The sequence below is a fragment of the Nycticebus coucang genome, chromosome 4 (genome assembly GCF_027406575.1).
Source record: "Nycticebus coucang isolate mNycCou1 chromosome 4, mNycCou1.pri, whole genome shotgun sequence".
NCBI lineage: Eukaryota > Metazoa > Chordata > Mammalia > Primates > Lorisidae > Nycticebus > Nycticebus coucang.
In genome coordinates this window covers 97,309,055-97,337,054 of record NC_069783.1, presented here as the reverse complement: position 1 = coordinate 97,337,054, position 28,000 = coordinate 97,309,055, and the positions used below count along the sequence as shown (strand labels likewise).

General features: G+C 38.9%; 1 protein-coding gene across 5 annotated transcripts in view; it reads right to left on the bottom strand.

Moving 5' to 3' along the window:
• Positions 1-13,125: 13,125 nt before the first annotated feature.
• Positions 13,126-28,000, bottom strand: part of TMEM182 (transmembrane protein 182) — a 77,553-nt gene continuing 62,678 nt past the window's right edge. For all 5 annotated transcript variants that reach the window (XM_053589503.1, XM_053589502.1, XM_053589505.1 and 2 more), the window contains one exon: positions 13,126-13,786. In XM_053589503.1, the coding sequence (XP_053445478.1) occupies positions 13,566-13,786 (221 nt within the window). In that variant the 3' untranslated portion in view covers positions 13,126-13,565. The remainder of the gene's footprint in view (positions 13,787-28,000) is intronic.

Below are 28,000 nucleotides of genomic sequence, written 5' to 3'. Positions count from 1 at the left end.
ACAATAGGAGTGAAGTCTGTTACATTATTAACACTTTTATTAAGAAGTATATTTCAACAAAGTGCTATAAGTAAATAAAATCCAGTAATGCTTAGTGTAGATAAAGGAACTATTACCACCCAGCTGGGAACACCCAGCTATTCCATAACCTTATCCTTACACTTAAACTTCTCATGCTGGGAATAACTTGTTCATTTGTATATATTTAAAAAGGAAGGCAAAACTCAAAACATTTGCTAACCTATTCTCTGTCCCAATTCTTTAAGGGAACATCTATTTATTTATTGACCTAAATACAATAAATAGGCCACACAATATTTGCTTAATATAAATATTCACAGGGAACTCTACAGACCCCTTATGCCCTTGAAATCAATTTGTAGGCAATTTCAGGCTAAAAGCTTAGCTTTACAGTCTTTCCAGGTGTCACTCTTTTATTTCTCATTGTCCAGTTTCTCCTAAGTCATCAATAAAAGTGACCTTGCCAGAACTTCACAGCAGGGTGACCCAGGCACTTCACACAGTCATTCATCCAGCCAGTGCCCACTGAGCACCTGCCCTGGTACAGCTCATGTGAACCCTCGGTCAGAGAAGGTTCAACCAAAAAAGTGAGGGGAGAGTACAGGGCTCCAACAATCATGGGCAGACTGCCAGTGACACCTCCCTTATCTTGGTGATCACTCAGGAGAATTAACTACCACGACCATGACATGGTACCATGACCAACAGGTCCTCTTTTACCAGAATGAGAAGAGATGTCAAAATCATGAGCAGTTTTTCTGACAGATTTCCTACAAAGACAGCAGGCAATAAACTTAGAACACAAGCTAGCCAGCCTGTTATTCAAGCTCTCTAAATGACTATTTTAACTTCATGGATAGACAAACACATACTGTCTTTCCTAAGACTACAATAGACATCAGCCTAGAGTAGAAGAAGTGTTGCCATGCCCACTTTCCCTCAAGTACAGACCCTTGAAAAATGGAAGGTTAGGGATAATGACCTCCAGTGCCCTTGAAAGTCTTCACACAACATTTGACTATACAGACCTTCCCTGCTAATGGTGGACTCCTGTTGACCAGAAGCTTCTCAGATAACAAGGAGTGAGTTAACACATTTTGTATATGGGACGTGTTAGATGTTGTAGTCTTACACTGAAGTAAACTAGAGAAGAGAAAATGCTACTAAGAAAATCATAAGGAACAGAAAATATATTGACTATTCATCAAATAGAAATGAATCATTACAAAGGTCTTCATCCTTGTTGCCTTCATGTTGAAAAGGCTGAGAGGAGGAGAAAGAGGAGGAGCTGGTCTTGCTGCCCCAGAGGAGGCAGAGCAGAGAGAGGTAAGGGAGGCGGAAGGAGAGACAGGTGCTCATGATGCCATTTTTATTGGAAAAAATCCTGTGTACGTGAACCCACAGAGTTCAAACCCATGCTGTTTGAGGATCCCCTGCAGTAGCAATTCTATCAGTTGGTTCTGACCGGGGTTAACTCCGCTACACGCCACCTGAGGCACATTTCACTCTTTGGTTACTCCTCGCGTGGAGATTTGATTTCTCTTCCCTGGAAGATAGCCATGTTTCCTAACCAAGCCACGTTCCAAGACGTTTTTATTTCTCTAAAGTTAAAACCACAAATCGGTGTTATCCAGATAAGTATGTGGATAGCACGTACCAGCCAAATCTTTGTGGGAAGTTGCTTGTTTTTTCTTTCTTGTATATTCTGTGAAATTCCAGCCTAGGGCACGAAAATGATGATGAGATTTACACGTGCTTTTCTAACCCTCAGCACTCAACGGTGCTCTAAAACCTTGTCGCAGTTCTTAAGCAGGGGCAATATTGTTCAAGAGCAGTCTCCCGAGATCAGTGATGCACAACGTACTTTGGTTCAAAAGAATGAGAGGAGAGAGAAAAGGCCAAAGAAGCTCATGTTGGAGGCCGGAAGACTGGGGACTTTTTGAAGTCACTCACAAATACTGTGTCTACCTTCGAGAGGCCATTTCATTACAGTTAGCACTTTTTATTCGTTTGCAGGGGCCGTGTTAGAACCCACCACCTCTGGTATATGGGGCTGACGCCCTACTCCTTTGAGCCACAGGTGCCACCCAGCACTTTTTTATTTTCTGTGCTTTATAACTTCTTTTTTTTTTTTTTAATTATTTTTTATTTTCTTTCAGTTCTTGGCTGGGGCTGGGCCTGAACCCGCCTCCTCCGGCATATAGGGCTGGCGCCCACTCCATTGAGCCACAGGCGTTCATAACTTCTTAAGGAAATGTAGCAGGGAGGAAAAGCTGGCCTATCCTGTGATACAGTATATCAGACTGACAGCCTCACTTAGTGTCCCCAGGGGTGTGAGCAAGACGCTGTTCCAAAAAGAACGCAAAAAGAACGGGAAGAGATCACAGAGATCTCCCCTTTCTGTTTAATTTCAGAGAAAAGGACCTGAAGTTGATTTCTGTTTAGATCAGTGGTATACCAGTTGGAACATGGTGCCTGGCACTGCCACACAGTAATATGATCTGTGCTATAAATAGCTGCCAAATAGCCATGTGGTGGCTGGCAGCACGCTACGTGTTGTGATGAGAGCGATCTGTTTCAAAGGGAAGCCACATAACAAGAGGGCAAAAAAAAAAAAAAAAAAGACAAAAAAAGCTGAGGTGCAGGAGAGCCGTTTTCATTATCTTACTGTGTTTCTCTTTTTATATATATATTTAAATTAGGAGTTTCTTGTGGGTTGGCCATCTATAGTTAGGAACCCACCCAAGTAATTTCTGAAATGATTTCTCTTCTTTGGTGGTTTGTTTCCTCCAACTGAGACATCAGATTACCATTCCCAACCATTTCTTTCAGTTTTTCCTGCTCTCATAATGTTCCCGGGCAAGTCTAGACTAGAAGAGGGGGTGAGATGCGAAATGTTTCTGAGATGAGTATGGGAATAAGAAAAAGAAAAGAAATAGGAGTGAAGACACAGTATACAGTGACCCTTGGATAGTAAAGAGAGAAATCTTAGATCATAGATTACAGAAACGTGGTACACAATAATTTAAAACTAGAAGAAGAATAATAGCAACAGTAGATAATATTTCTTGAGTGCTTTGTGAACATCTCACTGTCCCTATTTCATGGGTGAGGCTGAGCTGCAGAGAGGTTGCATGATTGCTCTACACCGTGCTGCCTGCGGTGAAACTGGGATACAGCCCTGGCTGTCTCTCTCTGTCCAGAGCCCTCTCTCCTAACCACGATGTCCCCAAGCCACCCTATTCAGTTAAAAGCCAACTGCAGGCTAGTTATTGCTCTGGGAACTTTGCCCAGTTGTATTGTTTAGAAGAAAGTGGAGTGGCTCAGTCATTTGCCTGAGGCACACAGGTCCGTGTGAGGCTTGGAAGCCCACTCTACCTCAGAGCCTCACAGCCTTGTAAGCACTGGGAGCAGTGGGGCCAATAATAACACCAGGAAGTTGTTTCTACAGGCAAAGCTGCTTTCTTAATGGTGAACTTTCTCTTTTGCCTCAGAGAGGCACATAACCATTTGAGTGGTTTCAGACTGCTATTGCCTTGCACCAGATTCTAGACCACTGAGGTCACTGGGTAGGTCCCAGGGACCTTGCCATGCTGTATCACTCCATGCAATGCCTCACTTTTTGCAATTTCATGTTTTCTTCATCCAACTTTCTTGATCCAACCCAAGAAATTTTTCCAATTTCATTCAAAAATGTTCAAAACATATTCCCTCCACTAATAGGAAGAACTCAGTTGGTATCATGGAAAGAAAAAGAGTCTAACACCTGGAAACCAACCATCACCCCTTCCTAGCTGTGTGGCCTTGGGCATATTACATACCTCTCATTTCAGTTCCCTCAACTCTCCAACGGGACTGACACCATCAGTCTGCGAAAGGAAAGCTATGGGCATGCAGAAATGTTCAAAAATCGAGGTTATCACCTTCATGAGCCTTGTCTTGACTTTCTTTCAGTGGAAATTTAGAGAATGCTTTTTATTTTTCTAATAGGATTTTAATTGTCTACAACTACTTAACTCACAATAACCTTGAGTAGATAATCACTAGTATTCCTCCATTTTTAGATACATCCATATGTGAGTAGCAAAGAAACTCAAAAAAACAACGGACTCTATAAAAGAGTCAAAGACTCAAATACTGACCAGGTTGTTGTACATCCGAGTTGTGCTGGCTTGGCTATGGTCCAAAAAGTCTAGGTAAATAATCTTTGAAGTGTTTAAAGACACAAAATATGTCAAAACTTCAGTATTAAGTAAAAAACAAGGTTTGCAAAACTTTGCTCTGTCTGACCTCCTTCTAATTACCTATTAGAACTATTAATACAGCTTAACTTTAGCAGTAGAATTATGGATTAAATCTGTTTCTTTCGTTTCGTTCTTTTGTACTTTCTGAATTGTCTAATGAATATGTATTACTTTTGTAAAGAAAAACAGCTTGGAAAATTAAAAGATTTCTTGAACATCTTTTTCCCCTGTCCTATTGTGTCTTTGAATAGGCAGTAACAAATTATAGATACTATGTGTTTTTCTGAAAGCTTGATAGGGAGTGAAATATTTGGCTTTGAGGCTATTTCATGATTAAGACAGCAATGTGATAAAGCAACATTATATTGCCTTGTGTAATGTGCACCCCTGTATAACATGCCCACATTTGGGGCCCAAACTTGCAGGGGGGAAAAAAATCTTTCATTTAATTTCTTAATCCAAATTTCTATTTGCTTTTATTTAGATATTTGTTTTTTGTATCATGAAGGCATTTATCATTTTTTAACACATTATGGTATAAGAAAGAGTTCTATTTTTAATGTATAAGCATAAATAAAAGGATTTCAAATGCTTAGATAGAGAGTAAGTACTGCTCACGTACATGCAATCCTATTTGCCCCTAAAAACTCTGGGAAAAAAAGTGTTATTATTCACAGCAAAATGTGGTAAATTTGGCACATCTGACTATCTGTGAGAAATTCTTGTGGACAGGTAAAAGTATTAAAAATCATAAAGTGTTGAAATTTCTGGAGTCAGTCAAAAACCACAGAATCTATACATAAAATCAAGGGTGTGACACTGGCTGTGCTTGTAGTCATTTGGGCCAATTATGCATATAGAGTACTAAAAACAACTATTTTTCTATATCACCTTTTAAGAATAAATGCCTTTGCTTTTACTGCTAATGAATTAAATATAAGAACTTTTTAGAGGCTAAATTGAGTCCATTTAAAAAACTCTCTTTCTGATCCTTTTACCGTATCACCTCTCTTTTATAAATTTCCCTTTTCCTTTTATCTTAGTAGATTTCCCTAGATCAAAAACAGATGATGTAAACAACACAGACTCCAAGGTCTAGTGTAATATCACAGGACATCTTTTGATTGAACTTAAATAGGAAGCTGATTAAACCAATAAATAGCTTTATGACAGTCCCTGGGATTCTTCTAGATAGGAATAAAACTAAACCAGTTTTGAGAACATGCTATAAAAATTATATTTCTTTACTGTCTTTGTGAGGCCTCTTTGGATGGGTTTCACACACTCGTTTAAAAGTGAACCCAAGTATGCTTCCTTGAGGAGGCATTATGTGCTATATCTTCTTTCAGTGAATGGAAATGTTTCAGAACTCTGTGATCTCGGGGTTGAGAACGTTCTATCGAATACATTTCTTCACTTCTTTTCTAAGAAAAAAAAAAAAGAAAGAAACAGCCATCAGAAATAAATAAGAGATTTCCTTCTCAAATACTTATCTAGAGAAACAGGTCAGGGAACATGTAACTTCACTAGTAAAATGGAATCTTCCAGATATACACTAGACAGACCAAGATTGCTGTCATGTTTATTACTACTCAAAATTTTAACAGACCTATCCTTCTGCTCTGTTGACCCCCTCGGATCTTATTTACATGCTTTGCAGATAAGCAATGATGAGTGTCACAGTTGACCTGTGAAATGTGACTTGCCACCTTTCCGTAACCCCAATATCTCACCTGGAGCTAGTAGATGGTAAAATGTACAATAGTGTTTTTGTTTGTTTGTTTTTGTTTTTTGTCAAATAGAATGTAATGACTGTTTTCTACAGTCTAAGCATTTTCAAATACGTGAAGTACTTACCGTTCCTCCTTGGACATGTCGCATACTCTGCTCTTGGTCCTTTGCCACATCATCAGCTTCTCTGCACAAAATAACTTTTTTTTTTTTTTAATTTATACTCCACTATTAACATATTTAACATATATGGCCCCTCCCGTCTTCCTCTTCTCTTTTTCTCCTTTCTGGGCTATAATTGTGTTTTATTTTTCATCTGAAAGTGTGGGTAATTATATGTTGATTTCATAATAGTGTTGAGTACATTGGGTATTTTTTTCCCCATTCTTGAGATACTTTACTAAGAAGAATATTATCTAGTTCCATCCATGAAAACATAAAAGAGGTAAAGTCTCCATCTTTTTTAATGGCTGCATAATATTTCATGGTATTCATATACCAAAATTTGTTAAACCATTCATGGGTCGATGGGCACTTGGGCTGCTTCCATGATTTGACAATTATGAATTGGGCTACAATAAACATTCTTGTGCAAATGTCTTTGTTGTAAAGTGATTTTTGGTCGTCTGGATATATATCTAGTAGAGGAATTGCAGGATCAAACAGCAGGTCTACTTTTAGTTCCCTAAGTGTTCTCCACACTTCTTTCCAGAAGGGACGTATTAGTTTGCATTCCCACCAGCAGTGCAGAAGTGTTCCCTTCTCTCCACATCCATGCCAACATCTGTAGTTTTGGGATTTTGTTATCAAAAACATGCACTAGCTCTTCATTTTTCAAGTCTTAGTAATACTCTCTATTAACCCAATGTTCTCCTCTACCAAGAGCCATGACTCTCTGCTCTCCCTCAAAGGCAGCCTTCTTTAGAAGTGACACAAGCTTTTTTCTCTTTCTCCCTCCTCAACTCCTCAAACCAATCAAATCTGGGTTTCGTTCCCATCACTATGCCAAAACTTCTGTCTTTGCTGTAGCTAACAACTTCCAAAGCTTCCATCTCCAAAGCTCGCCTTTCTTTGCCCATCTCACTCATCCTCTCAGCAGCATTGTGAAGATCAAACCTCAGTGGACACATTATTCCCCCCGGGGTTTCTTGATATCGCTTCTCCCATCCTCCTTCTGTATCTATTCTGTTCTGTGTCTATCTATTCTGCAGGCTCAGTCTTCTCCCCTCCACATATTGGGTGCTCCCCTCCACATGTTGGGTTCTCTCTAGCCACCCCCCTCCTGAGGGCTCTCATCTTGCTGATGACTTTAGTGCCGTGGCTCCCCCATGTCCCGCTCCTGCTGAGGTTGCCCCTCTGAGCTCCCTAACTGCCAACTTCACCCACCTGCCAGAGTTTCAACGTGGACACGTGCCCATTTCACACATGACACGGTGAACATAAATCATGGATTCCTGTCTCCTCCAAGTTTGTTCCTCTCATGTCTTCCCAATTCCAGCCTTCTCTACCCACCCACTTAAACTGGAAATCTGAGTCGTTCTTGATCCTTCTCCTCACCATCCCATGCCAATCCTCATCAACTCCTTTACATTTGACATCTCAGAATAGACTGTAATGGACAGAGGGGAATGACCAGGCCCCTCTCATTCTCCAGCTTCATCACAAACCTGGGATCAGCCACACGGGCTGCCCTCCCATTTCTAGAATGTGTCAGGATCTTTCCCTCTTTCAGGTCTTTCTTCCATGGCTTCCACTTTTTACACAGATAGCAATATACTCAGAGTTCTTTGCTTGGAAAGAACTTCTCTTAGTGTGGTTTCATCTCTCCTATGGCTTGCATATTTTCCTTTAAAGAATATATCACAATTCATAAATGTACAGTTGTTTTTTGGTCACTGTTTGCGCTCTATATCACTTGTTTTAATTCTAGTTTGAAAATGAAAAAGATTATGTCTGTTTTGTTTTGTAACATGTATCCAAAATCTAGCACCATTTTTGAAATGTAGCATGTATATAATCACTATTGAATCAACTAGTGAATATTTTATTTTTTATTTTATTTTTATTTTTTGAAACAGTCTCACTTTGTTGCCCTAGGCTAGAATGCCATGGCATTACACCTCACAGCAACCTCAAATTCCTGGGCTAAAGTGATTCTCCTGCCTCAGCCTCCCAAGTAGCTGGGACTACAGGTGCTCACCACCATGCTCAGATAATTTTTCTATTTTTAATAGATACAGGGGTCTCACTCTTGCTCAGACTAGTGATCTCAAACTCCTGAGCTCAAGTGATCCTCCCACCTTAGCCTCTCAGAGTGCTTGGATTACAGGCCTGAGCCACCACACCCGGCCTTGTGAATATTTTAGATGAAAAAACTGAGACAAAGGAGGTGCACAATTCATCAAATTTTAGGTTTAAAATCCAGTATTGGAATTCACCTCTGCAGATACAGATAAATCACGTTCCCCACCACACCATAAAAGGCTCCCTATAGGGGACCCAAGGAGTTCATCGGGAATCAATTGGCTTAATCTTCTGCAGAGGAATTGAAAGAATAAATCCACCAAGGAACACTGCATTAGAAAGGAATTCTTTTACCCAAAAAACTTTGTAACCGTTAAATAAATATTTACCCAACTATGAATTGCCAGATGGTACCCAGAAGAAACGCCATCGGGCATTTATAGGGAAATGTGACCAGTCCATTCCCCATGCATCACCACACAGGCTGTGGATCTCAGGAAGAGAAGGCCACCATGGCGTTCATTGTCTCCCCTCCACCCCTCAGTCACCACCAGCACAGGCATGCAATAACGCAAAGATGAGCTGTGCCCTTCTTCTCAGAAAACCTTAAGAGAGGAAAGCTTGAGACAGATAATTTGGATATGTGTTTATATAATATAGGCATTTCTTATATGCATGTGTGTATACATTATAGAAGACCAAATATTTTTATAAGTATACATATCTATGTATGTGTGTGTATGTGTATTCAGACACTTATGTGTGTGTGTGTATACATCCAGGTTTATTGAAACCCCCATGTGTAATATACATACGTACCACAGATGTATATACATAGAAACATGCATGCCTAGACGAGGCTATAGGTTCACACGCATGTATCCATGCAAACAGGTTATCCAACTTCCTACTTCATGTATCTCCCAGATATTTGTAGATACTCAGAAAATTCTTGAGAAAATTTTTCCTTGTGTTTTTGAGGGGTGGGGACAATATGTTAGGATGTTTTACAGTGTGTTTTTATATGCTAGACCAAAACATGAGGCTGTAAGCATTATTATTTATATATCACTGCTTTTTAGTTTATGTCATTTAAATATCTATTCATTTGGATAATTTTAATGTCAATAGTCTCTGCAAGCATTGGTGAACTTTTTAACAAAGTGGGAAGCTTTCTCTAGAATTAGTGGTGAAAATGCTAAGAAAGGAAAAAGGAATTGTCATAGAAATGGAGAACGATGCTACCTTTTCAGTGAATTATGTCACCATAATTCCTGCACTCCAAAAGAACAAGAATATCAAAATCTTTGCTCTGTGTGCATTTATTTTATCCTGGGGAGATCTATCTCCACCAAATCACCTACAGATCACACTCAGAATAAGTACAGGACACCAATTACTCTGACCATGCTCATTTCTCTGTCATTTGTGTGAACCAGGAAAGCCATCATCCTTTGAAGTATCCCTAATCATTCTAATTTACTTATATAGATGTTTTATAGATGAATTATAGAGAGAGAATCTATCTTTATAGAGATCAATTTATCTAGATGGATAGATAGAATTAAATAGAATTATTAGCTCTGCTATATGATTCTTTATATCCAGAAGTAGATCATTCTACAAAGATCAACCCTTCAATTACCACTTCAATTTTTCGGTCACAGCTACAAACTAGGGGGTGGATAATGATCTTTCAAAAGCCAGGTGGGCCTCTTAGTGCATTCAGCCATTTCAGACATGGTTTCTCTGACCAGACCTGCTTACTCAGGCTGGCACAGGTTGCTCTTTCTATTCCTGAAGGTAAAGCTCCTAATACTTGCTATGGGAACCAGTTTATAAACTCTAATTTGTAATTGGATGTTTTTCTTTCTTGCCTAATTTCTCTGCTTACCAGATTAAACATTCCTCTGCTTGGCTTGTGCTTATTATAGTATGAAAGATATCCAGTGTTCCCCCCACCACCACTTAAGGCTACCATCACCCTAAGTCCTTGCTAGAATTTCTCCACCTCTGCTTGATCATTACCGAAGAAATATCTCTATATATTTAACTCCTTCAGGCAATCAGTCAAAATTTAGTATTAGTTTTTTTCTCATTTCTGGAGAAGTCCCACAAAAACAAAATCTGGTTTTGATTTTATTCATGAGTATTTTTTCCATGTAAACCCAGCACTATCGTTCTTTCTCACGATTCTGCCCACCTGCCAGATTTATGTCCAACTAACTTGGCTAGGATCCTGTATTTGTCTAATACCTCTGGAAATTCTAAGTCTCTAAGTCCAATTTGGTTGCTTTTATGAAAATATAAATAGAACTATGTTTTCAACTGAATAAACCATCAGTAAGTGAATAAAACTGAAGTGGCACCCAGGGAAATACAACCGTAATGTAATTCTGTCTCCCAAGGGAAACTGATCTTTAAACATTTGCTTAACTCAAATATATTGATTTATACCCTTCCCTTTATCTCTTTCTTGCCAAATTTGCAATTAGAATAAACATGCATGCTCACTTGTACACACAAATATACACAGACAAACCCCCATATATGTTGATGATAGACACACAGATGGTAAGTAGATAAATGGATAATTATTAATATGGACCTCCCTCACCAGATTTTTATTAATGGATTAAATAATCAAGTTTCATAAATATATCTAATAGCTCAGTAATAAAAAATGAACAAATGATAACTAAGTACACGCTTGATAGTATTTTCCTTTCAGAAAGCCCTACAATCAACTCCCAAGTTGGATGCCATTCTTAAACTTCCCGGTATGGTCTTTCCAGCCAGTTTCAACTTTTATGCTCTTGGCCACCTTAGTGAACTAAACCAATTGAATAAATACAATATGGAGAGATAACAGCTTTCATCAGAAATGTCACTGAAAAGATAACCTTATTTGTTAAATTAGAACTTTATGATGCAAAAATTAACACTAAGATTTTAACACTGTTTGAATGCTTCTGAAAATTCATCAATACGTGCAATAAAGAGATAAACGTTGCATAGACATTTTGCAACAAAGCATCCCAAATCAACATAAATCCATTACAACACTACCCTGCACATCTCTACTATTTTTAAGTATATTTTACTCAATGACATAGCAAACACAACTCACCTTCATTCCTCTGGAGGATTGCTGCTAAACTGATAAAGAAGGAGCCTTGAAATTAATGTTGATTGATGAATTGAAACTATAAAATACTTCCAAAGTGTAGCTCTGTGTAAACGTGCCACACACACACACATCAGCTATTCAGCCAATTGCCGTATGATGAATATACAGTAGCTGCAGAAGTGTATTAGAAAGTGAGGGCAACCATCTGAAATTTATAAATATTCAAACCTTTACTGAAAGCAGCTTGTATGTGAAATTTAAATGGCATACAGTACACCCAAAAAGGCTCCATTCCAAAGTTCTACAAAAAATTATTGTATTTACAGATGACATGAACTAATCAAATATATCCAGCATCATCTGGAAAACTTTCTGGCATGCCATAACTTAATATCACAGTCAATATGCATAACAGAACCCATAATTATTTTTCTAATAATCAAGCCAAAAGCAAAAAGAAAAAAATAAGTGGAAGCAATATAAAAATAAAACAGAAGACGACAAAAGGAAGTATCCACAAAAACGTTTATGATACCATTGAAATGACTTAAGAAACCAGTTAAACCCAGGAGATTTTCATTATTATTATTGATATAGGCAAGTCCTAACTGTCACTAAAATGTCCTTGTGATTCTGTAGATCCCTCCGATGTTTGCTATTCCTACAAAGCTCTCTCACATTGAAACAAAGCTTAATGGAAAAGTAGAAGATGTGCAGAGAAGACTGGGACAATCTCTCCATCGTCATGGGAACAGCAGGATGGAGTGCCAGAATTCATCTAGCCCAGAGCATCTTCTAGATGGGGCCCCTTCTGTCTATGAGTCATGCCTCATAAACAGCTGCAGAATGTCTGGGCCTCCAGCAAAGCCTGCATGCCACGCCATTTCTCTCTTCCTTCACTAACACCAAACTTTTCCACCATGGAGGTTTCCAGAATGCAAATACAACCTAGGCCTCTCAGATGGATTTGATTTAAATCACCATTTGTGCCAAATGAACATCTTTGGTCTGCAAAATGTCTATGCTAGTGAATAATAAAGAATTATTTTTCCCCAGAATAAAACTTTCTTCCAGGTGATTAAAGGAAATAGCAGATCTGTGAATGTTAATATACCTATTGTAAAGAGAAAGAAGTTGAGAGACAGTAATTAAGGAAATCAAATGATCAGAAGAACTGAAACCTATAAAATCTCAGGGAAAGTTAATATTTCATGATATTTAATGAAGTAAGGCTATGATAATCTTCCTATGGAAGTTTTTCAAAAGTTTACAGCTAAAGACTATGAAAAGTATGTTTCATCAATAAATTTTCACATGCTGAACATGTTGCCAATCTAATTTTTAAATGAGAATTTTAGAATATCAAATAGAAGTATGCACTAAACTAAGGTCCTCGCTTTTTACATATTTTAAATCACATTACGTTAGACAATTAACTCACTTGGAGTTCATAAAGATTTGATCTGCATTATACATAATTTGGCTTCTAGACTTGCTACTTGTAAATATAATTTAAGTTTTATGTAAGTGTGCAGCACTAAGTGAATAAAATAAAGTGACCAAACTACTGTTTGAAAGAAAGCACAGTTAAGTTCATGTTCATGGTTTTGTTTGTTGTGGTCCATTTTAACCGATGAGTATGTGATTCCTGTTAACAAGGACAACTGCCGTCTATTTTTAAATGAGTCATTTGCTCACAGGAGCCAATGAATACGTTCACGGATATGCACGTATGTCAAGAAAAAATGAAGTACGTTCTCTGACAATATTTGTTTTTTATTCTTAATTATTCTCCAAAGACTCCTTTTTTAAAAATTAGCAGAAATGAACCCCAGGAAGGAGATTTTCTGTGAAGCCTAGATTTTCCCCATGTGATGGTGGTATGCCATAAGCAGGCCTTTGCCACCTGCATGAGCTCTAACATGTCCCATGAAAGGAAGACCCATTTGCCTAGTTCCTACAGAGCTAGGTCCTGGATTGCTTTTAGACAAGATGGAAACCTTCTGGTGATCACAGAGATTCTAGGACCTTCTCGTCAGAGGAAATCACAAATAAAATGACTAAATCAAATAGCAACTAAAATTTACATCAATTAATTTTATGCTGGGATCATTGAAACAAAATGGAGAAAAAGAAAGACAGGTATTCTCTGTTTAAAAAAATCTCTCAAGACAATACTTGTGGCAACAGTTGATTTAGTGATGGATCTGAATGTGCCGTCCAATAATTAGAAATAGTAATCCAGCTAGCAAAGAAAAAAATATCCCCGCTGGGGCCAGAAAAAATGACCAGCCATACAGAACAGAAGGGGTGAAATCCAGGCAGTCTCGCATTCTCATGTTTCTGTAGCTTTCCATGTCTGCTACTGCCTGGACCCAGATGACATACAGCACCACCACCAGGGAGAACAGGATGCCTGGGAAAGACAAAAGAAAAAAAAAAACACTTTAGCCTTTCTGAAGATGTTTTCTGGAGAACACTACACTAAACCAATGATTTGTCTGATGATAAGCCTCTACAAATATATTTCTAGGTAAACCAAATACTTGCATCAGACCTTTTATTATGTGCTTTGTATTTATCTTTCACTTTCAAAGAATAGCAGCAACCACTGATAGGTATTTATTCTGCACCTACTGTATGCCAGGCACCGCATTAGTTACTGGTGAACATCAGAGTCAAAGCCCTTAGCCCTTGTAGAGATTATGGTCTAAGATTTGTCCATTTTTCTTTGCTGATGTTTGGTTTAGGATGAACACTGACATGTTCTTTCTTTCAATATATACAATAAACCAATGGAATAGGTACTAATCTCGTCCCCTGCTTTAAGTATGCACCGCCACAGTTAGTGGTTTTCAGAGCTGATTTTCAGCTCATTCTGATTCTATTATTACTTCCCAGCTAACCAGGGCTGCAACTGAATATGACCATAAAAATAGAAGCCGAGGTAAGCACCAGAGGAGAACAGAGATAAAAGCACTGAACCAACAGAGAAGAACATAGATGGTTTTTCAAAACTGAAATATATATATTTATACATACACTGAAGAGTGGTCACAGCAAAAGAAAATATTGTTTCAATAAATGGACAGGAGAGTTTATGATAGAAGAGTTTATAGAATATAAAACCCTAAGTTTAAGACAAAAACCTTATTAAGCAAAGGACAGAAAGAGAGAAGGAGGGCTGGGAGGGAGGGAGGAGGAAGGGAGAGGGGGGACGGAAAGAAGGAAAAAAGAATGGAGGGGGGGAAGGGAGGAAGAAGGGAAGGAGGAAAGGAAGAGAAAAGAAAAAAATACCCAACCACTAAGTAGTAAACGTCATCACAATTTATCGACAATTCCAATGTAATCCTCCAGTTCAAAAATAGTGTTGAAATTAGACAAAGAATTACAGTGCTGGACCTTTGTTCTTAACAAGTAATATGACAGAAAAGCTTTGTGAATCCTGAAATTTTAGAATACTGCTAAGTGTATACTTTTCTGTGTACCTGTTACCATAATTACCAGAGGGGAAAATGCTGTTTTGCTGAGTGACAGTCTTCAGAGAGTCAGCTAAGCTGAGACACTTAAGTGCCAGGTTACACACAAAAACCACACAGCCCAAGGGATTCAACTTTGCCCCAAAGCAAAATATACTTGAGGCTACTTGCTCTTTGTCCAAACACGCCAAAGATCTATTACACCCGTTGAATGAATGAGCTGAACCATTTGGTATAAGATTTCCATAATCTTATTGCTAGTATGTCTGAAAGGCAAACACAACTCTGAGATGAAGAGCAGAGTTTGGAGCCCCCTGGCAGAAGAGAGCAGATTTTAAGGACCCAGCCATCGATCCTACTTCTCACATTAATTGTGCTCTTAACAGGATTTAGGATGCCCCGCTCTCTCAGGCCATCGATTTCATAAACGAATCTTAGGAAGTAAATGCAAAAGAAGAGCTCATAAACATAGTGGAACGCATCAGTATCAGAGCTTAAACTTTCTCATGATCATGAGCCAAGCTAGGGAGCAATGAGGAATCAACATGGATGCTTCACTAATAAGAAACATCCTTCACGTCGTAGTCTGTAATGTAAATGCAAATACTGGCTCACGGAATAATGCAATGTAGCCAGGGAACAACAAGTAATCACAGAGAAATAGTGAAGTCACAGCCCTCGAGCAAGCTCCTTGCAGAGCCGTACCTCAGCTTTTGACAACAATATGGCAATTCCATGTGTTGTCTAGCAACTCTGTGTATTTTAATACATTTTTCAGCAAATATATAGACTGTGTTCCCTATTAATGTAAAAGTTTGGCTTAGGCATTTGCATAATATCTTCTGCCTTATTGCCAACACCTTGCAAGCCTTTGTATTATTTGTTATTATGGGTTTTATCTTCTTTGCATCCTGTGAATCTCTTGTGCTTTCAGATATTTTTATTAAAAAAAAGAAATTGCCTCTGTGAAAAAATGGTGGCCTTAAATACATTTTTTTAAAAGTTATAAAACTCCTTACTCTATTTTAGGTGTTGATAAAAGGTGTGTTGAAAAAGGTGTTGAAAACAGAGGTAGGTGATTCTTAATGAGGAAGATTTATATTTAAATTTTGCCATGATTTCGAGAGGAATTACATCTTGAAAACAGTGAAGAATATTAATTTCTATAACTGTAGTCTTTAACTTTCTCACTAATTGAAGATACATTCCATTTAATTTGTATTGGATCTGTTTGTGGTTATATCCCACCAGGGGGTAAAACAGTGAGTGCCTCTCTACCCATCAAATTGCCGATGGGGTGCGCGCACGTGTGTGTGTGTGTGTGTGTGTGTGTGTGTGTGTGTAGAGACAGACAAACAAGGAAGGAAAATGAACTAATAAACATGGAAAAACTATGTACACCAAAGGCCAATGGTTTAGCAGATAGAGAAGTAAGAGTATAACTTGGTGGCCTATATGTGCCCCAGAGAAGAAACAGGAGGCTGCTATATGCAGGTAGTCTAGTCAAATAAATAAATGTATTAAGGCTAATTGAGTCATCTGTCTCACTAACTTATAAATGGAGTTGCAAATTTTGAAAGGAACAAAGTTAGGATGAGTTCTATAGTGTATGATTGGAATTGAATACATCAATGTGAATTAACAGATAAGTAGATAATACAGAAATGAAATAGAACTAAAGGTGAGTGTGTAGATTTTAAAATATGCATTAATATATATACATAGATTTATTTCCTGGCTCTGTCTCAAGACACTCTGGAGTTGCATAGCGCACACCAAGTGTACAGATCTTGAATTCTAAACATCAAGATCCAGACTCCTCAAAGAAAAGGTTGAATCCAGGCTGGGGAACAACATATAAGATGAACCAGGAACATCTTAGTTATACGAGAAAGTAAAGATGCATTCAAAGAATGATGGAGGTGCTTCAGAAACCTTATCCTGATGGGACTTCCTGTAACTCAAACTGAGATCATTTGATCACCCAGCAGGTAGTGGTACATTATATCTCATTGAATAAAACCAAAAAGGATTTATATAAATGAGTGAATAAAGAGAAGTGAAAGTTTTCCTTACAGTAAAAATCTAACTTATAAATGGAGAAGGAATGGAAGACTTAGAAATCACTATTGGACAATTATTGAAAAAATAATTCAGGCAAAAACCAAAATCAGATGATAAAATTGGTGGGTGAATTTTGGACGAGATCGAGGATACTTACATAGGCACAAAGTCTTTTCCAACAAACTACTTACTGATTGTAAAGAGGAAATGAATAACTTTATATTAAAGAGACCCAGCAAATTACATCTTAGTCAAGTGATTAAAGTCAACATCACTAATGACATGACAAACTGATGTCACAGGTCACATCGTGGGATGCAGAAGGGACACAGCCCCACTGCCAAGATCTCTCAGCCAAAAATGCAAAGCTTGAATCCAGTCATGAAGAAATATAAAACAAATCCAAATTCAAGACCATTCTACAAAACCACAGGCCTGTACTCTTCCAAAGTGTCAAGGTCATAAAGGTCAAAGAAAGACTTCTGCTTTAAAAGACTTAAGTGACAAACAACTAAATATAAAGCATGATCCAGGATCAGGGTCTTATCAATGGAACAGTTAACAGAAGTAACAGAGTTTGTGGGTAAAAGGACTCCCAATTTCTATGTAAATTTGAACACATTTCAAAACAAAATAACTCAAAAGAAAAAATGTAACAAAAGTCTTTGGCCACGTGTGTTAGAGAGAAGATATGGGTAAGGAAGGGCTGACGAGAGCACGTGTATTTACCCAGAAAGGTACGTTTTGCTTTGGTGAGATACTGTGATTAATAAACAGGAATATCATTGATTTGGTCCACCTACCAAGTGAAGTGTTTCCTCTGAGGCAATATTATTACTAAGGAAATACTTTAATTATCACCACTTGATACCTTAGTACTTTCATTTATGAAAACATAAACTTGCTTGAGCAAAAAATGAGTTACATTTCAAATCCACTTTCCATGGAGATTTTAGCAAGAATACAAAATACTCAGCAATGCCTGGTTGCTTATGTTTCTAATCCCAGCACTTTGGGAGGCTGAGACAGTAGGATCACTTGAGGCCTTGAGATTACAGAGAACTATGATGATGACACCACGGTACTCTTAGCCTGGTGACAGCTAGACACTGTCTCCAAAAAAGAAAAATAAATAAAAGCTAATATGTAGGTAGTAATTTGTTTTTATAAAATCCATTTTTGAAGTCCAACAACAAAATTACGAAATAGCTCACTGGGAACAGAATCAAAACATGGCCCCAAAATCCATGAAGATTTGTGGTTGTAATAAAACCATGGGCAAATAATTGAGTCACTCCAAGAATCCATTACATTTCTTCTTCTTGGCAGGGTGTGGAAGAATCAGTCAAACTTTTCTAATTTTGCATGAATTCTCTCACAAAGATGAAAACTTCCCCCCTTTAAATGTCATGAATTCAAAATGGAAATTATTTTTTTCCAAAACAAAGGATGCATAACATTTAGTCACAAATGGCCATTAAGAATGTAACTGCTGATGATAAACAATAAGGAACAATCACAGTATGGAAACAAAAACAAACAGATTCCCCCAAGGCAAAGTCGAAGACTGAGAAATAAAACTGCACATCCTCAGTACAAAAATGTAAAAATGAAAAAAAGGAGGCATACTAGAAAGATCTTTTTTTACTATATTATAAAAACCAGATTTATTAAATAAAAGCACAGGAAAGGAAATATTTGGTTCCAGGAAGGAAAAACTTTCTTCCTTAAAAAGAGGCAAATTATTAAGATTCTATATTTTTGTCAAGAAGTACATATACTGGTACATGTATTTTCTTTTAAAAAAAGATGGTTTTTAGAGTTCCTTAAAAATGATAAACTTGATCTTCTAACTGCTTAGAAGTAAGTAATCTGCTTTTAAATGGGCTTTACCAACTCGAGTCATGGGTTACTTGGGGGAAGAATCAATTATAGATGATTCAATGACATCGTTCAGTCATGGCCAGCAACTCATTTCAGCTCTCCACGGGCATAATAAAGTTCTTAGAGGCTTAGTGCCCATAGCACAGTGGTCATAGTGCCAGCCACATACACCAGAGCTGGCAGGTTTGAACCCAGCCCAGGCCAGCTAACCAACAATGACAAGTGCAAGAAGAAAAAGCTGGGTGTTGTGGCGGGTGCCTTGTAGTCCCAGCTACTTGGGAGGCTGAGGCAAGAAAATCTCCTGAGCCAAGGAGTTTGAGGTTGCCTGAGCTGGGACGCCACGGGACTCTACTGAGGGTGACATGAAACTCTGTCTCAAAATAAATAAATAAATAAATAAATCTTAGAATCTCATAATCCAAAAAAGGCATTAAGAAGGAAGGAAGCCAAGGTGAAAAGGAAATTGGAATCAGAAAAACCTGTCTTGTCTCTACTTGAAGAATACACACATGCTAGAGATAGGGTGATGTTCAAAAGGGCATCTTCATAGAACTAGGGAGTGTCCTAAGCTTTCAGGGATGATGGCATTATCCTCCTGATCGTGGCTATTTGCAGAGGATGAAAATGAGGAGTGTGGTAGTTATTTGTCCACCAAGATCCACCCCTGAGCCCATGGCATAACTCAGAATAAAACCCTGATAACAGGAGTCACGCGTTAGGCTGAAGACGTTCTCAAACATCCTGCAGGAAAGAAAATATTCCGAGGCCTTTCCTGGACCTATAGCATGCAAATATTGTCTCCACTTACAACTTGGACTCAAAATGCAGAAAAGTAATCCATGTGACCAAAATGTTTATACCCCTATAATCTTCTGAAATTAAAGAAAAATTATAACAAGAAAGAAAACATTACAAGGAAGCATTAAGTTACTTTTCTAGATGGAGCTGCCTGGAAGGCAAGGGGGAGAATTTGCACTAAGTATAGAATCAAAGAGAAAATCTGGGGCTTGGGTGTTTTAAGGATGGCATCGTTATTAGAATGGTGAACAAAACGGAAACTTTACAAGCTATGTATTTATCATCATTTTCTAAGAGGAATCATAGCCATTCATCAAGTCAGATACAATGAATCTTCTGTAAGTCTGCATAGGAACATTGAGAATTGTGAATGACAACATCTCTGCAAGGGGTTTTCACGGGCAATATATAAATCCTCTCTATAGAAGCATTTTTTAAATTGCCCATACCTAATATTTGAGGATACTGTATTAAACTCCAATAATTTGAAATTCTAAGGGGTAAAAATATTCATTTATTATTTGACTTCTTATTCTTTCAATTGATGTATACTTTACCTAAAGTAAAACATACTGATTCTAAGTGCATTATTTGATGATGTTTGACAACTGTAAACATTGATGTTGTCACAACCTATTAAAAATAGGAGATATTCATTATTTGGAAAGGTTCATCATGCCTCTTCGTTCCTATATCCAAAATATCTATCACTATAGCTCAGTTTTGCCCTTAGAACAGGGGTTCTCAACCTGTGGGTCACAACCCCTTTGGGGGTTGGATGACCCTTTCACAGGGGTCACCTAAATATATCCTGCGTATCAGATATTTACATTACAATTCTTAACAATAGCAAAATTACAGTTATGAAGTATCAATGAAAATAATTTTATGGTTGGGGGGTCACCACAACATGAGGAACTGTATTGAGGGTTGCGGCATTAGGAGGCATTAGGAAAGTTGAGAACCACTGCCTTAGAACATCATGTAAATGGAATCACAATAGTATGCAATTTTTTGTTTCTGGCTGCTTTTACTAAACAGGATGGTTGAGAGTTCATCCATGTTGTTATATGTATTAGCAGTTCACTGCCTTTGTCGCTGAGCAGTATTTTATGAGTATACCACAATTTGTTTTGACTACTATGAATGAAGCTGCTATGAATATATTGCTTTGTGATGTTCTAACTTGTCCATAAAGTTTTGAACTAGTGGATAGCATTTCCTTAGATAAATGGTTTGGGGGAAAATGGCAACAAAATCTTTTTGTGGAGCACAGTCTTACACAATCTTATACATTGATTAAATGGCCCTGGGTCTCACTTATGCTATAGCAGGAACCTGAAGTGCCCCTGCTGAAGCTTCTTCACTTTCCCTCAACCCCAACAAGTTCACAGCCCTGTTAAATCAGACTGAGAACACACTTCTTAAAAACCCACTGCCTTAATTGTTATCCTGAAACATCAGTTTTCCAAAAAAAACTTCAGACAGTCATTCAGTAGCGCTCCCTGAGCAATTGAGACTTCCGAGTGCCTAGGGCACAGGGATTGTTTGGGACTGGCGGCTTTCAGTTCCTTCTCTTGGTTTATTTTTATGGATTATTTATATTTTCATTATGCATTCTTCAAAACTTATAAAAATGGCGTATAAATGAACGTCATAAAGCTTAATTATAAAACACCTATGAACTGGTCTTCAAGCTAGGAATCAGAATACCACCAACAACATTTGGTCTGAGACTCCTTTGGAAACAGAGTCCCTCGCCTAATATTTACAGAGTATCTCTCAGCTTTAGAGGGTCAAAAATTACAAGCAGGGGGAAGCAGCTGGACTCATAAGCACCTGGCTGTGCAGGAACAGACAAGTGATTTAACCTCTTGAGATGGACTCACAATGCTTCTTCATGCTGTGGATAACACTGGGGTCCATCAGGATTATTTGACTTGATCCCCACATTCATAAAAGACTCCCAATTAGACTTCAGATGATCCCTGCAAATTATGTTATATACAGGGTCATTCATGTTTTCTAAAAGCATAGAGCACTAATGTCTTAAATATCAACACTCTAAAGATGCTACAATATTCCTAAACCTGTTTTCACACATATTAACTTTAACAACTAGGAACCCCCCAAATTGTTCCAGGCAGTCCTGTGTGTCACACTAAGGGAGGAAACATGACAGTGAGTGCAGGCTGACCTGCTGCCGCTGGTCCATCCCAGAGTCCAGCACACCACATACCCGGCTGCACACTCATGATAGGAAAGGGGAAATTTGCCAATTCTACCTTTGCAGAAGAGTAATTCTTGCCATTACGCTGCAATATACTTTCAAAGTAGTCTCAAAAATATTATTGCATTCTGTGAAAATTTAAGCAGTTTTTCTAGGAAAAGTAGCCAGAAATTCTTTTTTGCTTTTTTTTTTTAGACAGAGTCTCAAGCTGTCGCCCTGGGTAGAGTGCTGTGGTGCATCATAGCTCACAGCAACCTCCAACTCTTTGGCTCAAGCAACCCTATAGCCTCATTTTTTCTATTTTTAGTAGAGACAGGGTTCAGGCCTGGCCCAACACCCACCTTGGCCTTCCAGAGTGCTAGGATTACAGGCGTGAGCCACCGTGCCCGGGCCAGAGGTTCTTAAAAATGATTTAAAATGGTGTTTTTGTAATAATCACTTCTTTCTTCTTTACATTAATAGGCAATTTTATACTAAAATTGTACTCATCTTTATGTATCACATTTCAGAAATCATAAAATACCCAATGCACAACGGCCAACATTCTTGATTTAACTCCACTCTCCATTTCCTCGGATTTGTTTTCCACTGACTTTTCTCTAGTTCTCTGAAACAGCCTAGTTGCTTATATAGTTGTAATATCATAATTATATCTTTCTGATTTTCAAACACTCATTGCCACACACATTTCATCATACTACTTTCCAAAAACATTAATTGGCTCCTCTCTTTCATTTTCGGGATTTATAACTTTATTTAGCCAACCAAACATATATTAATGCCTATTGGATATCTTAAACATGTATGGCTTTCTTAGATTGGCAAAATAGCTTTCAGCATTAATCATCCCATATACTCAGTACTCCTGAATATACAATTATTAATAGAAGGCAATCATAGAGGTTTATTCACCTTACAAGTAATTAGGGACTTGATATGAAAAGCAGAATTTCATTTAATACCAGGGCCCTATCAACTCATGATAATCAAGTTTTTGGAAGTAGAATGTGCCCAGATTCTGACTGTTCAGTTTCCAATCCTGCCTCAAAGATTTATTAACCAAAAGATTTTACAACTCACTGAGCAAACTTGAGCAAGTTTCTTACTCCTCTGTTTTGGTTTCTTCATTGGTAAAATAGAGAAAGTGTAAGTGCCTCTCTCAGGAAGGAGCCAGGTGGAATTCTCAGAAGTAGAGCACTTAGCAGGATGCTGGGTAATGTTGTTTTCATTATTATTATTGCAAGGTTTGACATGAGCTCCTGCCAACAGCTAGCAAATATTACTCTCCGAAATCTTCTACAGCATCAGAGAGTCTCATGTGACTGAGCTATTTCAGGACTGGCCAAGAGGCAGAAGAATAAAGTCATTCACCAGGGTGCCTTCGAGTTCTGACATTTCCTGAGAGGGACTGAGAGGATGAGGACCTCAAACGTTGTCTCTCCATGTCTTACTGGAACGTTCCACAAGGTGGCACCAATCTCCCCCACAGTCCCAGGACAGAACATTTTGCAAAGAGCACAAGGGAATACAGACTTGTTTTCCTTCACATTAAGGTCAGTTTCTGCTTTCAATGTCCAGTCTAGCAAACTCTTGTGGCTCCCCGGCAGCCCTTTACTTATAGGAAGAGTCTTTCTGGGACAGACTCTTAGCATAGGTTGATAGGATCATTCTGATGAGTCTACACTCTCTAAAATGTTTCTCTTCCCATTCAAAATAAAGCGTAAAGATTCCTTCTAAAGTTTCAAGATCAAAAAAAAAAAGAAAGAAAGAAAAGAAAAAAGGAAGTATAAAGAACAAAAAAATCCTCAGGGGAAAAATTTTTTAAAAATTGGGAAACCAATACAATGCTTCTTAGCCACTCACTACTAATTACTCCTGAGCAAAGTGACCATTTCAGGGAGGACGTGCAATGAAAAAGAATATTTGCAAAGACATTAAATCCCTCACTGTAATGAGAATAGTTGATGTTAATGAGACACATACTTTGAAAAAGAAGAGTAAAGCATATGGAAACTCAGTCTGACTCTCCTCTGTGACAAAACCTCATTCTGGACCAGAGACAGGGCAGAAATAATCTTGTCACTTTGAACACCTGAAAACTCCCTTTCAGTGTGAAGATTCATTACACCCTATAATAATATGTCACGTGAGTAAAAACATGCATTTGTTTGCCAGGCACGTGGCTCTAGTTCTTAAAAGAACGGCACATTTTTTAAGGGGATATGTGTGGGCATGGAGGGGAAGCATTTATTCAAGTTCAAGTTCAAGGATTTTCAGAAAAGCTCCACCAAAGCTATCGCTGAGCTGGTGATTTATCTGGGCAGGAGTTAGACCCAGAATTCCTCTAAGGAAGAGCTGCATGACAAGTCAGGTAAGGGTGACCACTCACAGGACAGTAATTGCTCTTTCTGGAGAAATGGCTCTCTTCTCGTTTTCACATTCTCATTTCTGTTCATGGCCTTTATCTGGCTGAGATGTTCCAGCCTCAGAGAGCAAGGGTTTGGGATTTTTCCTGCTTCATTTTCGTGTGGTGTATCTACCATAGCAGTGCCTCTTTTGAAACGGATTCTGACAGTTTATCAACTAAAAGTAATGTAGGGGAAAACAAACTTACAAAGAAGAATCTGAAGGGAAAAAAATTAATAATGTTTTAATTTATTTTTATACATAAAAACTCTTTCCTACCTTTTGCTGTATAACCTAAGCATGTTGACTTATTCTAGCACTTGACATTTATATAAAAATGTCAGACCAGCCAGGCACGGTGGCTCACACCTGTTAATTTCAGCACTGTGGGAGGTTAAGGAGGGAGAATTGCTTGAGGTGAGGAGTTCAAGACTTGCCCGAACAAGAGTGAGACCCTTACTCCTAAAAAAATGGAAAAACCCAGCCGGGCACCACAGTGATCCCCTGTAATCTCAGCGCCTTCTGGAGGCTGAGGCAGGGGGATGCCCACAGCCCGAGTCTGAGGTTGCAGTAAGCTATGACGCCATTGCACTCTGCTCAGGGCATAGGGTGGGACTCTGTCTCAACAATAACAACAACAAAAACAAAAATGTCAGAACAAGGACATTAGAAAATCATCCACATTAAAAACTGAAAAAAAGACACTCCCATATTATAATAGGATCATATGCAGAGCTGTCCAGAAAATTGCTGATTTTTCCAGACAAATTCCCAAATATGACAACTGAAGGAACAAATCTGTCTACAAAGCAGGCACTTTTAGAAACATAAAAATAGATCTTCTCCACTCATGCTTGGAAAGCAGATCTAGCGTACCTACAATTTTTTGTCATCGAAACCAAAGACACTGATTGTACTATAAGAATTACGTCTGGCTGGTGTATGAGTAATAAATAGTTTTTAATAATTACTTTTTTGTTTCTATCATCCACCTCCAACACACTAGAGCTCTGAACATGGTAAGTCCTAGAATTTGGTGAAATATTCAGTTTCCTGTTAGGAAGTGATGCATTTGATATCCTCCGGGAAGCCTACTTTTTATGCACCAGCAAAGTCACAGAGGCTTTAGAAAAGCCACCCTAGCAGAGTGTGCACTGGCCCTGCAGGCCCCTTCTGCTACCCCAGAAGCCCCCTCGCTTGTCCACAGGGAGCACCTGTTTACAGCCTCAATCTTTCACTAGATAGACGTGGAGACAGCAGGTGCCACAGAGTCTGTGTGTGCCTGCACGTTTAGGATGCCTGTCCTCAGGCCGTCAGCAGCTCTTTCCTAATCGCTTTCTGCTCTCGCTCTTCTGGATGGCTCCACACACTCTCCCACCCCGTGTGGCTTTACGTGGAGGAACATGTAAGGAAGACGAGCGTTCAAACTGTTTGTCAGCGTGTGTGAGCTGTTCTTTCCAGGATTAAAGAGGGGAAAGCCACTTGTCCTCGGCATGCATCGTATCTCTCTTATCTTGTGTACCTATGTTTTTTGATCATCAAAACCAAAGGCACTGATGGCACTGTAAGAATTACATCTGGCTGGTCTATCAGTAACAAATAGTTTTTAATAATTACACTTGATAAGTGACTTCAGTTTCCCTTGATCTCTTGAAAGAGAAAAGGAAAAGAAACCACAAATCCCACTTCCTTCTAAGTTAGCCTCACCTGCTAGAGATGGGAATTGTTTTCTTCCCTGTATGTCCAGTGACCTTTCTTTTACTCTTTTATTAGGAAAGTTCACATCACTATACTTCTAAAACACTCTCTCCTCCAGAGCAGGGGGAACAAGGGTAGCCCCAGGAGGCTGTGCTTCAGGCTGCGGGTCCCTCACGGCAGAGGATTCACACAGTTCAACCCATCCAGCTCTGCTGACATCCCAGGGGAGCAGAACAGCTTGTGAAATGGCTGTTGGGGCAAGGAGCACACCCCACAGCCTCAGAATGGGGCTGAGCAACCAGAGCATGGAGCAACCAGAGCATGGAGGAAGCAAACCACAACGTTGCCTGCCTCAAGTTCCACAGGCCTAAATTACACTGCAAGGGCATCCTCTGTTTTCTTTAGCACATCCCAGGCCTGAAGGCAGAGCCTCTTCTCTAAACCTGTTATCATAAGATACCTAGGTAGTCTCACCCCCTCGGTCTAACAGGAGAGCTGTGTGGGCCTCTCCACCAATGGGAGAGGCTGTCTACATCTCCATTCAGCAGAAAAGCTCAGTGGTCACCCTGGTTTGCCAGTCTGAAAAAAGGGAATTTTGATTACAGCAGATAAATATTTCTGCCCTGACATGCTGATAAAAACAGCAATTTCTAGTTTTCATGGCTAATCCCCAAGGCCAGTGTTCCACACAGACTACAACCATATTCTTTTCTATACTCACAGACGTCTGGCTTACATACAGTAATTGCCGTGTTGACGTTGTCTTGCCCAGGGTTTAGGAATATTCGGCTCTGTGCTAATTTTCTTCATATAATCCAAGTCTTTGAATGCCACACTTGCTCATTCTAACACTTCCTGTGTCTTTCCTATCACATCCAATATCATAGGGGCAGGAAGACAAATGTCAACCCTTTTGTGTGTAAGAGTTCTCAGTGAGTCCACATTAAAGCAAATGACAGCAGTTGTTTGGGCTTTGTGGGGGGGCGTGGTGACTCACTGAAGCACAGGCTCGGGGTCATCACGTCCTGACAATTACTACGTCCAGAACAGATACCCCTCAAAAAACACATGGCCTGGCCTTCCTGAGAAAGATTGGGGAGTGGAGATATCCGCCTTCCCAGCCTGTTGACCCAGCAAGGGGAATACCACCATCCCACCCCTCCCACCCCACAGCTGTGACATTGCCGTCCCTCTGCCATGCATGGATTGCCTGAAAATAGTCCTGCTGATGCCAAACAGTCCTCCTATGTGCACACACCCAGCAATGGTCAATTAAAATTTGGTTCTGCCCTTCCCTAAGGCCATCTGCCCAAACAAAGACAGAGCACCCAATCCCATCTTGAGGCATGGATAAAGCAGCGTTGACGACCCTGAACCCACAGCACCTGTTCCTAAGTGCTGGCCAGGGCACAGTGTGTTGGCCCCAGGCAGGCATGGGAGACTCATGATAAGATGAACAGTAATACTTTATCTCATTCAATTGGATATCTTACCTGATTCTTGAGAAACAAATTGTCATACACAAATAATACAAGGAAATTAAAAGTCAAATTTAAAAGAAGCATCCTTATAATCATTTATTCTAGTGGCTTTGAAAATGGGCCCTCAGAATGTCTCACACACCTCGGCATTCCCAGAGGCTTTTGCATGAAGTCTTGAGCAAAGAGGCCTCAGACTGTCCATACCTGCTCCAAGAGATGCTTTGAAAAAGAAAATCCACTGGACATACACATATAGTTATACAAGCACATGTCAAATGCTTTTTCATTCTATCAAGTTCTCACCCAAATATCATTTTTTGTATATACTACTTTCTTACAAAGATTATAAATTAGAAAAATGACCAACAATTTTTTGAAAGTATCAAACACACACACACACACATATATGTATATACACACACGCACACACATATATATACATACACACACACAAACACACACACACATACATATACATACACACAACACACACACACATACACACACACACACAAAATTCTCTAACTGGACCAAACCCAGGATCAAAGCATTCTGGGCTTAAAACAATCATGTGGCCCATAATGCAGTAG